We start from the raw sequence: 15211 nt of genomic DNA on the forward strand, positions 1-15211 counted from the left end.
CCCGTGTCCTAACTCACACCCAGTCCCGCTCACCCATCACCCCCTGTGCTCACTGCCCGTGTCCTAACTCACCCCGAGTCCCGCTCACCCATCACCCCCTGTGCTCACTGCCCCGTGTTCTAACTCACACCCAGTCCCACTCACCCATCACCCGCTGTGCTCACTGACCCATGTCCTAACTCACCCCGAGTCCCGCTCACCCATCATCCCCTGTGCTCACTGCCCCGTGTCCTAACTCACACCCAGGCCCACTCACCCATCACCCCCTGTGCCCCGTGTCCTAACTCACACCGAGTCCCGCTCACCCATCACCCCCTGTGCTCACTGCCCGTGTCCTAACTCACACCCAGTCCCACTCACCCATCACCCCCTGTGCTCACTGACCCGTGTCCTAACTCACACCGAGTCCCGCTCACCCATCACCCGCTGTGCTCGCTGCCCCGTGTCGTAACTCACCCCGAGTCCCGCTCACCCATCACCCCCTGTGCTCGCTGCCCCGTGTCCTAACTCACACCCAGTCCCACTCACCCATCACCCCCTGTGCTCGCTGCCCCCGTGTCCTAACTCAAACCGAGTCCCGCTCACCCATCACCCCCTGTGCTCGCTGACCCCGTGTCCTAACTCACCCCGGGTCCCGCTCACCCATCACCCCCTGTGCTCGTTGCCCCCGTGTCCTAACACACCCCGGGTCCCGCTCACCCATCACCCCCTGTGCTCGCTGCCCCCGTGTCCTAACTCACCCCGGGTCCCGCTCACCCATCACCCCCTGTGCTCACTGCCCCGTGTCCTAACTCACACCGAGTCCCGCTCACTCATCATCCCCTGTGCTCGCTGCCCCTGTGTCCTAACTCACACCGAGTCCCGCTCACCCATCACCCCCTGTGCTCGCTGCACCGTGTCCTAACTCGCAGCAAGTCCTGTTCACCCATCACCCCCTGTGCTCGCTGCCCCCGTGTCCTAACTCACACCCAGTCCCACTCACCCATCACCCCCTGTGTTCATTGACTCCGTGTCCTAACTCGCACCAAGTCCCGCTCACCCATCACCCCCTGTGCTCACTGACTCCGTGTCCTAACTCGCACCAAGTCCCGCTCACCCATCACCCCCTGTGCTCACTGCCCCGTGTCCTTACTCACACTGAGTCTCGCTCACCCATCACCCCCTGTGCTCGCTGCCCCGTGTCCTAACTCACACCCAGTCCCGCTCACCCATCACCCTCTGTGCTCACTGACCCGTGTCCTAACTCACCCCGAGTCCCGCTCACCCATCACCCCCCTGTGCTCACTGCCCGTGTCCTAACTCACCCCGAGTCCCGCTCACCCATCACCCCCTGTGCTCACTGCCCGTGTCCTAACTCACCCCGAGTCCCGCTCACCCATCACCCCCTGTGCTCACTGCCCCGTGTTCTAACTCACACCCAGTCCCACTCACCCATCACCCGCTGTGCTCATTGACCCATGTCCTAACTCACCCCGAGTCCCGCTCACCCATCATCCCCTGTGCTCACTGCCCCGTGTCCTAACTCACACCCAGGCCCACTCACCCATCACCCCCTGTGCCCCGTGTCCTAACTCACACCGAGTCCCGCTCACCCATCACCCCCTGTGCTCACTGCCCGTGTCCTAACTCACACCCAGTCCCACTCACCCATCATCCCCTGTGCTCACTGACCCGTGTCCTAACTCACACCGAGTCCCGCTCACCCATCACCCGCTGTGCTCGCTGCCCCGTGTCCTAACTCACCCCGAGTCCCGCTCACCCATCACCCCCTGTGCTCGCTGCCCCCGTGTCCTAACTCAAACCGAGTCCCGCTCACCCATCACCCCCTGTGCTCGCTGACCCCGTGTCCTAACTCACCCCGGGTCCCGCTCACCCATCACCCCCTGTGCTCGCTGCCCCCGTGTCCTAACACACCCCGGGTCCCGCTCACCCATCACCCCCTGTGCTCGCTGCCCCCGTGTCCTAACTCACCCCGGGTCCCGCTCACCCATCATCCCCTGTGCTCGCTGCCCCCGTGTCCTAACTCACACCGAGTCCCGCTCACCCATCACCCCCTGTGCTCGCTGCACCGTGTCCTAACTCGCACCAAGTCCTGTTCACCCATCACCCCCTGTGCTCACTGCCCCGTGTCCTAACTCACACCCAGTCCCACTCACCCATCACCCCCTGTGCTCACTGCCCCCGTGTCCTAACTCGCACCGAGTCCCACTCACCCATCACCCCCTGTGTTCACTGACTCCGTGTCCTAACTCGCACCAAGTCCCGCTCACCCATCACCCCCTGTGCTCACTGACTCCGTGTCCTAACTCGCACCAAGTCCCGCTCACCAATCACCCCCTGTGCTCACTGCCCCGTGTCCTTACTCACACTGAGTCTCGCTCACCCATCACCCCCTGTGCTCGCTGCCCCGTGTCCTAACTCACACCGAGTCCCGTTCACCCATCACCCTCTGTGCTCACTGACCCGTGTCCTAACTCACACCCAGTCCCGCTCACCCATCACCCTCTGTGCTCACTGACCCGTGTCCTAACTCACACCCAGTCCCACTCACCCATCACCCCCTGTGCTCACTGACTCCGTGTCCTAACTCGCACCAAGTCCCGCTCACCCATCACCCCCTGTGCTCACTGCCCCGTGTCCTTACTCACACCGAGTCTCGCTCACCCATCACCCCCTGTGCTCGCTGCCCCGTGTCCTAACTCACACCGAGTCCCGCTCACCCATCACCCTCTGTGCTCACTGACCCGTGTCCTAACTCACACCCAGTCCCACTCACCCATCACCCCCTGTGCTCACTGACCCCGTGTCCTAACTCACACCAAGTCCCGCTCACCCATCACCCCCTGTGCTCACTGACCCCGTGTCCTAACTCACACCCAGTCCCGCTCACCCATCACCCTCTGTGCTCACTGACCCCGTGTCCTAACTCACACCAAGTCCCGCTCACCCATCACCCCCTGTGCTCACTGCCCCGTGTCCTAACTCACACCCAGTCCCGCTCACCCATCACCCTCTGTGCTCACTGACCCCGTGTCCTAACTCACACCAAGTCCCGCTCACCCATCACCCCCTGTGCTCACTGACCTACACTGGCTCCTGGTCCGGCAACACATCAATGTAAAAATTCTCATCCTTGTTTTCAAATCCTTCCATGGCCTCGCCCCTCCCTATCTTTATAACGTCCTCCAGCCCCACAACCCCCGAGATCTCTGCGTTCCTCCAATTCTGGCCCTTGCATTCCCTCATTTCCATCGCTCCACCATTAACAGCGTTGCCTTGAACTACCTACCCTAAAGCTCTGAATTCCCTCCCTAATCCTCTCCGCCTCTCCCTCTCTTTTAAGATCCTCTTCAAAACCTGCCTCTTTGACCTATCTCCTGGTCTGGCTCGGTGTCAAATTGCTTTCTTCTCATGGCTGGCCTACCCTGAACTTTGACACATGGTGGCGATTGCCCCCTCCTTTAAGAGGCGGTAACGGGGCGATGGGGCATTTCTGACTGCTTTCACATCCAGAATTTCCTCTGCGCCCCGTGTTTGCGCTCCGCCTCGAGCTCCGGCCCGTTGTTGGACACGCACCGACCCCTTACCGCCCCACGAGTGAAATGACCCCATGGGAGCGCAGCCGGCATCGGTCGCTGGTCACACTGACGTCACCAGCGTTACACTGACATACTCACCGTGACACTGATGACACCGTGTCTTCCATCCTCTGCCCTCCCAACACTGCCCCATTCTTACTTATGACAAACCAAGGTAATTTCCCCGGCCCAGTACTGGCGGTAATTCGCAAGTTCATTCGGATTATCCGCCCCAAACGGGGCAGGAGGGCAATTTTGGGCCCCGGCTCGAAGTTTGAGGTGGTGCTGGGTGGAGAAGGTTTGTTGTCCGGCCTCCCTCCATTTTGTAACAGAGCACGACCATTGTCCATCTCACAAGCGAATCAGCAGAATGCACCAGGATGTTTAATTATTCGCCCCAACACCCACCTGCCCGATGGTGCTGACTCTCAGGGGGGTACAATCCACAAACGTTAGCCTCCCTCAATGGTATCCTGCATGAATGAGCCTGGACAGTGAAGCTATTGAACTGCTGAGGGAATCGCAGCCAGCCCTGATTCTGTCCTCAGTCGACAGAATAGTGACAGATGGAGGAAATTTGGCTGATTATTGTTCCGCACCTCGGGTGCTGACTGTGGTCATTATACCATGCGCTTTGATTTTGCACACCAATCTCTTGTACGGGACCTTGTCAAAAACCTTTTGAAAGTCCAAATACACCACATCCACTGGTTCTCCCTTGTCCACTCTGCTAGTTACATCCTCAAAAAATTCCAGAAGATTTGTCAAAATCCATGCTGACTTGGACTGATCCTGTCACTGCTTTCCAAATGTGTTGTTATTTCATCTTTAATAATTGATTCCAACATTTTCCCCACTACTGATGTCAGGCTAACCGGTCTATAATTACCCGTTTTCTCTCTCCCTCCCTTTTTATAAAAGTGGTGTTACATTAGCTACCCTCCAGTCCATAGGAACTGATCCAGAGTCGATTTGACTGTTGGAAAATGATCACCAATGCATCCACTATTTCTAGGGCTACTTCCTTAAGTACTCTGGGATGCAGACCATCAGGCCCCGGGGATTTATTGGCCTTCAATCCCATCAATTTCCCCAACACAATTTCCCACCTAACAAGGATTTCCTTAAGTTCCTCCTTCTCACTAGACCCTGTGTAACAGGCTCGAGGGGCTGAATGGCCTCCTCCTGTTCCTGTGTAATGGGCTCGAGGGGCTGAATGGCCTCCTCCTGTTCCTGTGTAATGGGCTCGAGGGGCTGAATGGCCCCCTCCTGTTCCTGTGTAACAGGCTCGAGGGGTTGAATGGCCTCCTCCTGTTCATGTGCAGACTTGAGGGGCTGAATGGGCCTCCTCCTGTTCCTGTGTAACAGACTCGAGGGGCTGAATGGCCTCCTCCTGTTCCTGTGTAACAGACTCGAGGGGCTGAATGGGCCTCCTCCTGTTCCTGTGTAACAGACTCGAGGGGCTGAATGGGCCTCCTCCTGTTCCTGTGTAACAGGCTCGAGGGGCTGAATGGCCTCCTCCTGTTCCTGTGTAACAGGCTCGAGGGGCTGAATGGCCTCCTCCTGTTCCTGTGTAACAGGCTCGAGGGGCTGAATGGCCTCCTCCTGTTCCTGTGTAACAGGCTCGAGGGGCTGAATGCCTCTTCCTGCTCCGAGCTGAACAGACAATCCCTGAAGAGGCCATCACAAGCCCATGTCTGCCCTGCATTTTGCCAGGAGCTGGGCAGAGCCTTGCACCAGGCCAGGCCGAGCCCATTGCGGGAACAGCCTGGGCTCTCCCTGTGCCCCAGCGAGAGTCGCCAGTGGATGGCTTTATTTTTGTGAACTTGTCAGCGAGCAGTATTTAACTGGAGAAAGTTATCACCTGTGGGAGCCCAGTGTTTGGTGGGGAGTCGATCATTTTGACACCGTTATATCCCCTCTGCGACCATTTAAATAAACAACTGTGTTTAGAATGATGGTGACTGGATTTGGGAATTCTACATTAGCCATGGTCAATTTGAGCAATAGAAATGTGTGGTGCTGTCAGCCTCAGGGGAAGGTCGTGCTCAGTTCATGCTTTGCCCGATAGTCCCTCCATGTGTTTAGACAAGGACACACTGTCCATCACTCAGTGTGGCAGTACTGCCTCAGTCTACAATTCAAACACCACATGCTTTTAAACGACACCGTCTGATCGGCTTTACTCCTCCGCAATTTCTTTCTCTGTTCTTTTCCTTTCTGTCTCTCTGACAGTCTCTGTCTCTCTCTCTCTCTCTCTCTCTGACTGTCTCTCTGTCTGACAGTCTCTGTCTCGCTCTCTCTGTGTCACTCTCTGTCTTGCTCTCTGTCTCTCTCTCTCTCTGCCTCGCTCTCTCTCTCTCTGTCTCTCTCTCACTCTGTCTCTCTCTCTCTCACTCTGTCTCTCTCTCTCTCGCTCTCTCTCTCTCGTTCTGTCTCTCTCTCTCTCTGTCTCGCTCTCTCTGTGTCTCTCTCTCTCTCTCTCTCTGCCTCTCTCTCGCTCTGTCTCTCACTCTGTCTCTCTCTGTCTCTCTGTCTCGTTCTCTCTGTCTGTCTCTCTCTCTCTGTCTCGCTCTCTCTGTGTCTCTCTCTCTCTCTCTCTGCCTCTCTCTCGCTCTGTATCTCACTCTGTCTCTCTCTCTCTCTCTGTCTCTCTGTCTGGTTCTCTCTGTCTGTCTCTCTCTCTCTCTCTCTGTCTCTCTCTCTCGTTCTGTCTCTCTCTGTCTCGCTCTCTCTGTCTCTCTCTCTGCCTCTCTCTGTCTCGCTCTCTCTGTCTCTCTCTCTGCCTCTCTCTCTCTCTCTCTCTCTCTCTCTGTCTCTGTGTCTCTCTGTCTCCCTCACCCCTCATTCTCTCGCTGCTTCTCTTTCTGTCTTTGTCTCTCCTTAGCTCTTTCTCTCTCTCTCTCGCTGTCTGTCTCTCTCTCTCTTTCTCGCTCTGTCTCTCATTCACTCACTCTATCTCTCTCTGTCTCTCTCTGATTCTCTTTCTATCTTTCTCATTTTTGTCTCTCTCGTATCTTTCTTTCTCTGCCTATCTTATGTCTCTCTCTCTCTCTCTCGCTTCCTCACTCTATGTCTCCATCTCTCTAACTTTCATTTGCAGCTTTACTGTAAGCACTACTCCCATGTTTTAACTTCCTGCTATATATTTTAAATCTCCAACTTACCAAAGTGGCAGTGAGGATGTGGGGAGGAGGACACGTGTGTGGGACGAGGGATTCAGAGCTCAGGCGGGAATAAGACAGAAGGCTAGATCTGGCACTGATGCACATTCTGCAGATGGCCAATTGTTCAGGTAGGAAGTGCAGAGATCCTCGAGCCCAGCCTTTTAGTTGGTGTTGGGCCATTTATTTTCATCAATGGGTTGAGTTTCAAGGACCCCACGGGTTTTAGATAAGTCTCTCTTATACTCAGCGTGTTCCGGAGTGCCCTCTACTTGTCTCTGTTTAATAAACATTGGGGAACGTTAGTCAAACAAACTCTTTCTTTGTTGGGCTTGAGTGTTCTAGGCCGCAAGGGCACACTGGGGGCTGGCTGGAAGCCTGCCAGTCGGCCCAGGCACTGATCTGCTGCTGAGACACAATTACAGTAATGTCTGTCGATTTAATGGATGTAGTTACTCAGAGTTCAACATGCAACGGAAGTCGCTGTCACTAACCATCAGCACGCTCTGTCCCACTACCAGCTTCTATTGAAGGGGGACAGCAGTTAGGTCAGATCAGCAAGGCCCCATAGTCCAAATCGGAACAACCCACCCTCTCACATCGTCACTAAACATCAAGGCAGGGCATACTGTTCAGTCACTGCTTGAAACCAGTCCCACAGGGCAGGCCCCGGGGGAAGGGCCCAGTCCCACAGGGCCCCGGGGGCAGGGCTCAGTCCCACAGGGCAGGTCCCGGGGGCAGGGCCCAGTCCCACAGGGCCCCGGGGGGAAGGGCCCAGTCCCACAGGGCAGTCCCGGGGGAAGGGCCCAGTCCCACAGGGCCCCGGGGGCAGGCGCCAGTCCCAAAGGGCCCCGGGGGGCAGGGCCCGGTCCCACAGGACCCCGGGGGGAAGGGCCTGGTCCCACAGGGCAGGTCCCGGGGGAAGGGCCCGGTCCCACAGGGCCCCGGGGGAAAGGGCCCGGTCCCACAGGGCAGGCCCCGGGGGAAGGGCCCAGTCCCACAGGGCCCCGGGGGAAGGGCCCAGTCCCATAGGGCCCCGGGGGCAGGGCCCAGTCCCACAGGGCCCCGGGGGAAGGTCCCAGTCCCACAGGGACCCGGGGGCAGGGCCTGGTCCCACAGGGCAGGTCCCGGGGGAAGGGCCCGGTCCCACAGGGCCCCGGGGGAAAGGGCCCGGTCCCACAGGGCAGGCCCCGGGGGAAGGGCCCAGTCCCACAGGGCCCCGGGGGAAGGTCCCAGTCCCACAGGGACCCGGGGGCAGGGCCCAGTCCCACAGGGCCCCGGGGGAAGGGCTCAGTCCCACAGGGCAGGTCCCGGGGGCAGGGCCCAGTCCCACAGGGCCCCGGGGGCAGGGCCCAGTCCCACAGGGCCCCGGGGGAAGGGCCCAGTCCCACAGGGCAGGTCCCGGGGGCAGGGCCCAGACCCACAGGGCTCCGGGGGCAGGGCCCAGTCCCACAGGGCCCCAGGGGAGGGCCCAGTCCCACAGGGCCCCGGGGGCAGGGCCCAGTCCCACAGGGCCCCGGGGGAAGGGCCCAGTCCCACAGGGTAGGTCCCGGGGGCAGGGCCCAGTCCCACAGGGCAGGTCCCGGGGGCAGGGCCCAGTCCCACAGGGCCCCGGGGGCAGGGCCCAGTCCCACAGGGCCCCGGGGGCAGGGCCCAGTCCCACAGGGCCCCGGGGGCAGGGCCCAGTCCCACAGGGCCCAGGGGGAAGGGCTCAGTCCCACAGGGCAGGCCCCGGGGGGAAGGGTCCAGTCCCACAGAGCAGGCACCAGATCCCTTATCTCCTCCGAGGCCTACCCTGTGATTAATAAAGGTTCAGTATAATTTCCTTTCTTTTGTACTCTATTCCTCTATTTATAAAGCTTCATTAATCGTTTCCTGAACTTGACTTGACAATTTTATTTATATATCGGCATCTTTGAATCCCAGGGGCCGCAATTGCTGAAAGTGAAAATGTGGCGGTTTCTCGGCAGTACCCGGGCGGTGTTTGCCGTTTTACCCCATGGGTCCCGCTGGAGCTCAGTGCGTGGGGGACTCATCCCGCTTTTCTCAGTGGGAGCGGAGTGCAGGGAGCGGAGTGCAGGGGGCAGGGGGGTGGGCGGAGGAGGCCTTCTGACTCGGGGATCATCAGCTCCTGAGTTGTGCACGTGGCTGGTGAGAGGTCACTGTGGGGGGGCGGGGGAGGGGGGGAGAGGTTACTATGTGGGGGGGTGGAGATCGCTGTGGGGGAGGGGCGGGTGGAGACGGGTGGGTGAGAGAGACTAATAACATTTTTAATATAGTTCATCATTAAAGGAATAAATCAGGCTTTTTTAGACCATTTATAAAATAAGGTCCCTGTGGTGAACACAGACACAAGTTCCAGACTCGGTGATTATTGGCTAACACCAGAAAATACTAGAAAACCAATCCATCTGTGGAGAATATAAAGATATGTGTAATATCAAACAGGCCACACTTCTGTCAAACTCTTCTACCTGTCAGCTGTCCGTCACTGACGTTGCTCTGAAAGCGGCTTCTCGCGGGCTGTGTACAGCTCTGGCAGTATGTGGGCAGAGCGTCCGGTGTTATGTCACTCGGCGGTGTGTCGGCGGTTTGTACCTGTTTTGGGATGAAGCCTGTAGCTTTCGGCGGGAGTGGGCGGTATGTCAATGATTTTCGGGCCCCATCTCGAACCTTGGACCAGTTACAGTATGTTGCCTCTCCTCATCCTTCCAAAATGTCACTTCGAATAGTTTAACAACTTCCGATTAACTCTTTCGCCCAGGGTATTCAAACACTCTGCAACATTATTTAGGGCGTTGATAGGGTAAGTCAGAAGCAACTGGCAAAGAAGTCAGAGGGGGAGAGGGGGAGAATGTGTTTACGCAGCGAGTTGTTGTGATCGGGAACGCGCTGCCTGAAAGGGCGGTGGGAGCAGATTCAATCGTGACTTTCAAACCGGGAATTGGATAAATACTTGAAAACTATAAATTTGCAGGGCAATGGGGAAAGGGCAGGGAGTGGGAGTGATCGTAGAGCTGGCCAATCGGCGGACTGGCCTCCCACAGGGCTGTATCATTCGATGATTCTATTATCGAGGTGTTCTTACTAGGAACAGAGAGGAAGGCACTTGATGGGAATGGGTTTTTGTATGTTCACATTACTTGCTGCAGTACAGCAGCACATCAACACTTGAAGAAGAGCAGGGGAGTTATCCCCGGTGTCCTGGCCAAAATGTATCTTTTAATCAACATCGTTATTGCTGTTTGTCGGAGCTTGCTGTGCGCAATGGGCTGCCCCATTTCCTATATTACAGCACAGCCTCCAATTCCAGTCACTTGCTCATACCTAAGTTCCACTGACCCACCATTGGTAGCCAGGCCAGGCTGACGCCCAAATCTCTGGGACTGTACCCCAGTGAGAGTCAGTGTGTGTGGGACTGTACCCCAGTGAGAGTCAGTGTGTGTGGGACTGTACCCCAGTGAGAGTCAGTGTGTGTGGGACTATACCCCAGTGAGAGTCAGTGTGTGTGGGACTGTACCCCAGTGAGGGTCAGTGTGTGTGCGTCTATACCCCAGTGAGAGTCAGTGTGTGTGGGACTGTACCCCAGTGAGAGTCAGTGTGTGTGGGTCTATACCCCAGTGAGAGTCAGTGTGTGTGGGACTGTACCCCAGTGAGAGTCAGTGTGTGTGGGACATGTACCCCAGTGAGATTTAGTGTGTGTGGGACTGTACCCCAGTGAGAGTCAGTGTGTGTGGGACTGTACCCCGGTGAGAGTCAGTGTGTGTGGGACTGTACCCCAGTGAGAGTCAGTGTGTGTGGGACGGTACCCCAGTGAGAGTCAGTGTGTGTGGGGCCCGTACCCCAGTGAGAGTCAGTGTGTGTGGGACTGTACCCCAGTGAGAGTCAGTGTGTGTGGGACTGTACCCCAGTGAGAGTCAGTGTGTGTATGACTGTACCCCAGTGAGAGTCAATGTGTGTGGGACTGTACCCCAGTGAGAGTCAGTGTGTGTGGGACCAATACCCCAGTGAGAGACAGTGTGTGTGGTACTGTATCCCAGTGAGAGTCAGTGTGTGTGGTACTGTACCCCAGTGAGAGTCAGTGTGTGTGGGACTGTACCCCAGGGAGAGTCAGTGTGTGTGGGACTGTACCCCAGTGAGAATCAGTGTGTGTGGGACCCGTACCCCAGTGAGAGTCAGTGTGTGTGGTACTGTACCCCAGTGAGAGTCAGTGTGTGTGGGACTGTACCCCAGGGAGAGTCAGTGTGTGTGGGACTGTACCCCAGTGAGAGTCAGTGTGTGTGGGACTGTACCCCAGTGAGAGTCAGTGTGTGTGGTACTGTACCCCAGTGAGAGTCAGTGTGTGTGGGACTGTACCCCAGTGAGAGTCAGTGTGTGTGGGACTGTACCCCAGTGAGAGTCAGTGTGTGTGGTACTGTACCCCAGTGAGAGTCAGTGTGTGTGGGACTGTACCCCAGTGAGAGTCAGTGTGTGTGGGACTGTAACCCAGTGAGAGTCAGTGTGTGTGGGACCCGTACCCCAGTGAGAGTCAGTGTGTGTGGGACTGTACCCCAGTGAGAGTCAGTGTGTGTGGGACTGTACCCCGGTGAGAGTCAGTGTGTGTGGGACTGTACCCCGGTGAGAGTCAGTGTGTGTGGGACTGTACCCCGGTGAGAGTCAGTGTGTGTGGGACTGTACCCCAGTGAGAGTCGGTGTGTGTGGGACTGTACCCCAGTGAGAGTCAGTGTGTGTGGGACTGTACCCCAGTGAGAGTCAGTGTGTGTGGGACTGTACCCCAGTGAGAGTCAGTGTGTGTGGGACTGTACCCCGGTGAGAGTCAGTGTGTTTATGGTGGGCGCGAGGTGAAATTGCTCTGATGTTGTGAATGTGAATTGATTCTGGGATCTGATGGTCTGTTTCCTTTGTCCACCGTTAGCCTGAAGATCGTGAAGCCTCTAACTGCCACACCTTCAAACCTAAGACCTTCAAGAAACTGAAACCGTGTGCCGTCTGCCGGCAGATCATCACTAAGGATGGGACCGCATGCCGTGGTGAGTCATGGGTGATTTAATTCAATTCCACAGCTATTATTCCACATAACTGTGTGCTTGCACATATATGTATGTGTCTGTGTCATAGAATCATAGAAATTTACAGCACAGAAGGTGGGTATTTCGGCCCATCGTGTCCGCCCCGGACCTGCAAAGAGCTACCCAGCCGAATCCCATTTTCCCGCTCTTGGTCCGTAGCCCTGTAGGTTATGGCACTTCAAGCGCACATCCAGGTACTTTTTAAATGTGGTGAGGGTTTCTGCCTCTACAGGAGGGCAGACCAGGCGCTGCGGACACTCTGTGTCTCGGGGTCACTGGGAGTCGGCAGGTTGGTTGTGAGACGCTGGCTGAATAGGGCTTTCTTAGCAGGGTCTTTGAGTGCTCCAGCATTAATTTTCCTGCGGCTTGTTTCTGTTGCCGTCGCTGTTTTGGGGCTACATTGATGGAGATGACGGAGCGGATTCGACGGTGGTCTGTCCAGCAGTCGGCAGCTCCTGTCATGGCGCAGGTGATGCGTACGTCCTTGTGGTCCCTCGCTCGGGCGATGACATAGTCGAGCAGATGCCAGTGCTTGGAGCGAGGGTGTTGCTATGAAGCCTTGTACTTGTCTCTCTGACGGAACAAGGTGTTGGTTACGACAAGATCATGTTCTAAGCATTTTGTCAGTAGGAGGGTACTGTTGGAGTTGGTTTTCCCTTTCCACCCCTCTGCCGATCACACCTCCCCAGAGGTCTGTGTCCTTTCCAACTCTGGCGTCAAAGGAGGATCAGCTTGTCGCCCGTTGGGATTCAGGAGAGGGATTGTTCAAGGCTGGAGTAGAATTCCTCTTTGGTCTTGTCTGTAGCTTCCGGTGTTGGAGTGTACGCCCTGATGACCATGGTGCACTGGTACCGGGCTAGGCCGGGCCGAAGGGTCTTGAGGCGTTTGTTTAACCCGCAAGGAGAGTCTCTGAGACGAGCTCATTTTTTGTGGTGAAATCTACCCCATGGAGGCGGCCTTCTTCTGGTTTGCCTTTCCAGAAGAAGGTGTAACCTCCACCTTGTTCCTTGAGCTGTCCTTCCCCTGCCCGCCGGGTCTCGCTTAGGGCGGCGATGTCTACGTCAAAGCGCCTGAGTACCCGGGCAACTATGACGGCACGGCGTTCCGGTCTGTCGCTGTTGGGGTTGTCCGTGAGGGTCCTGACGTTCCAGGTCCCAAACTTCATCTTAAAGGGTGGAAGGTGCCTGTGTAGGAGTTCTTTTACCGTGGGGTGGCCATTGCACACCAGCTACTGACAGAGCAAGGTCTTGGTCCAGTGGCAAGGGAGGTCTAAGACAACTGGAGACCAGCTTTTACTGCATGGGCCTCATTCATACACATAAACATACTCCTACTGTCCTTCCTCCTTTCCACAGGTCCTCTTCCCTTGGGATTTATAGGGTGCAGTGTAAGCCTCTCGCTGTTGGACCGTGCTGCTCCTTCCCTGGGCCTCGACCTCCTCACTGCTCCACACCTCCAGTCTTGACCTCCGCTCCCGACCACCGGTTCTCCCGCTCTGGGTCCCGACCTCTGCTCCCGACCTCCACTCTTCCCTGGTCCCGATCTCCGGTTCTCCCGCTCTGGGTCCCGACCTCCGGTTCTCCCGCTCTGGGTCCCGACCACTGGTTCTCCCACTCTGGGTCCCGACCTCTGCTCCCGACCTCCACTCTTCCCTGGTCCCGACCTCCGGTTCTCCCGCTCTGGGTCCCGACCACCGGTTCTCCCGCTCTGGGTCCCGACCTCTGCTCCCGACCTCCACTCTTCCCTGGTCCCGACCTCCGGTTCTCCCGCTCTGGGTCCCGACCACCGGTTCTCCCGTTCTGGGTACCGACCTCTGCTCCCGACCTCCACTCTTCCCTGGTCCCGACCTCCGGTTCTCCCGCTCTGGGTCCCGACCTCTGCTCCCGACCTTCACTCTTCCCTGGTCCCGACCTCCGGTTCTCCCACTCTGGGTCCCGACCCCTCCGCTGGGCTCGACCTCGCTCCAAGATACACCACCAATCTGCTCCCTGGGTTCTGGTGACGTCGATGTTGTTGCCCTGTCGGGACAGCGCATGCTCCCTGCGGTGGCTAGCTCATCCTTTATCCCGCAGCCGGAGCTGGTTCCCTCCCAGGTCGAGTCGGGTCAGCACCAGAATGCTCTCCCACTGATACCCCTTCCACCTGCCCAGCTTCATTCCCTAAAACTAAGTCCAGAACCGCCCCCTCCCCAGTGGGGCTTGTTACATATTGGCTAAAGAAGTTCTCCTGAATGTAATTTAGGAATTGCGCCCCTTTTCTAGTCACACTAATTGTGTCCCAGTTAATATTAGGGTAGTTATTGTAGTGTATGGAGAAAGAGTCAGACTGAACACTGTGAGCTCAAAGTAAAGTGTGACATTAGTCTTTTATTGCAGGTCTCCAGAGTGCCTCTCCAACCTGTGAGGCCTCCTTAAATACCTGCGCTCCCAAGGGATTATGGGATCCCTTGGGACTCCAGGGAATGAGCCCTCTGGTGGCAGTACAGAGTACACACAAGTCCACATATATAACAGTTATAATCCCCCACTATTACTGCCCTATAGTTGTTGCACTTTTCAGAAATTTGCCCACATATTTATTCTTCTATCTCCCTCTGACTGTTTGGGAGTCTATAGTACATGCCCCATTTTTGTTCTTCACTTCAACCCATATGGCCTCATTTGATGACCCCTCTAACACATCATCCCTCCTCACAACTGTAATAGTTTCTTTAATCAATACTACGAAGTCCTCCTCATTTCTTCCCCCCTTTCTATCCCGTCTGAAAACCCTGTGACCAGGAATGTTGAGCTGCCATACCTGCCCCTTGTTCAGCCATGTCTCAGTAATAGCTATAATATCATACTCCCAAGTGTCTATCTGTGCTCTCAGCTCATCCGCCTTATTCCCTATTGTAGTATATTCTCGACAACATCACAACACACATACTTTACAAGAAGGCTCTTAACACAGGAACTTGTCAGGTGACCTGTCACCTGATGACTTTATTGTATTTACACAATGCCTGCTCTTGTTGATAAGAGGCTCCCGAGGTATGGGAAGTGGTCCACGTTGTCCAGGGCTGTGCCGTGGATCTTGATGACTGGGGGGCAGTGCTGTGCGGCGAGGACAGGCTGGTGAAGGACCTTTGTCTTACGGATGTTAAGCGTAAGGCCCATACTTTCATATGCCTCAGTGAACACTTCGACTATGTCCTGGAGTTCAGCCTCAGAATGTGCACAGATGCAGGCGTTGTCCGCGTACTGTAGCTCGACGACAGAGGTCGGGGTGGTCTTGGACCTGGCCTGGAGGCGAAGGTTAAACAGCTTCCCACTGGCTCTGTAGTTTAGTTCCACTCCAGCGAGGAGCTTGTCGAGTGAGGTGGAGCATGGCAGCGAGGAAGATTGAGAAGAGGGTTGGA

General features: G+C 56.4%; 1 protein-coding gene across 3 annotated transcripts in view; it reads left to right on the top strand.

Moving 5' to 3' along the window:
• LOC139259631 (tensin-1-like) overlaps positions 1 to 15211 on the top strand; it is an 875917-nt gene that overhangs the window by 217026 nt on the left and 643680 nt on the right. For all 3 annotated transcript variants that reach the window (XM_070875129.1, XM_070875131.1, XM_070875130.1), the window contains exon 2: positions 11658 to 11772. In XM_070875129.1, the coding sequence (XP_070731230.1) occupies positions 11658 to 11772 (115 nt within the window). The remainder of the gene's footprint in view (positions 1 to 11657; positions 11773 to 15211) is intronic.

The sequence above is a fragment of the Pristiophorus japonicus genome, chromosome 3, assembly GCF_044704955.1.
Source record: "Pristiophorus japonicus isolate sPriJap1 chromosome 3, sPriJap1.hap1, whole genome shotgun sequence".
Lineage (NCBI taxonomy): Eukaryota > Metazoa > Chordata > Chondrichthyes > Pristiophoridae > Pristiophorus > Pristiophorus japonicus.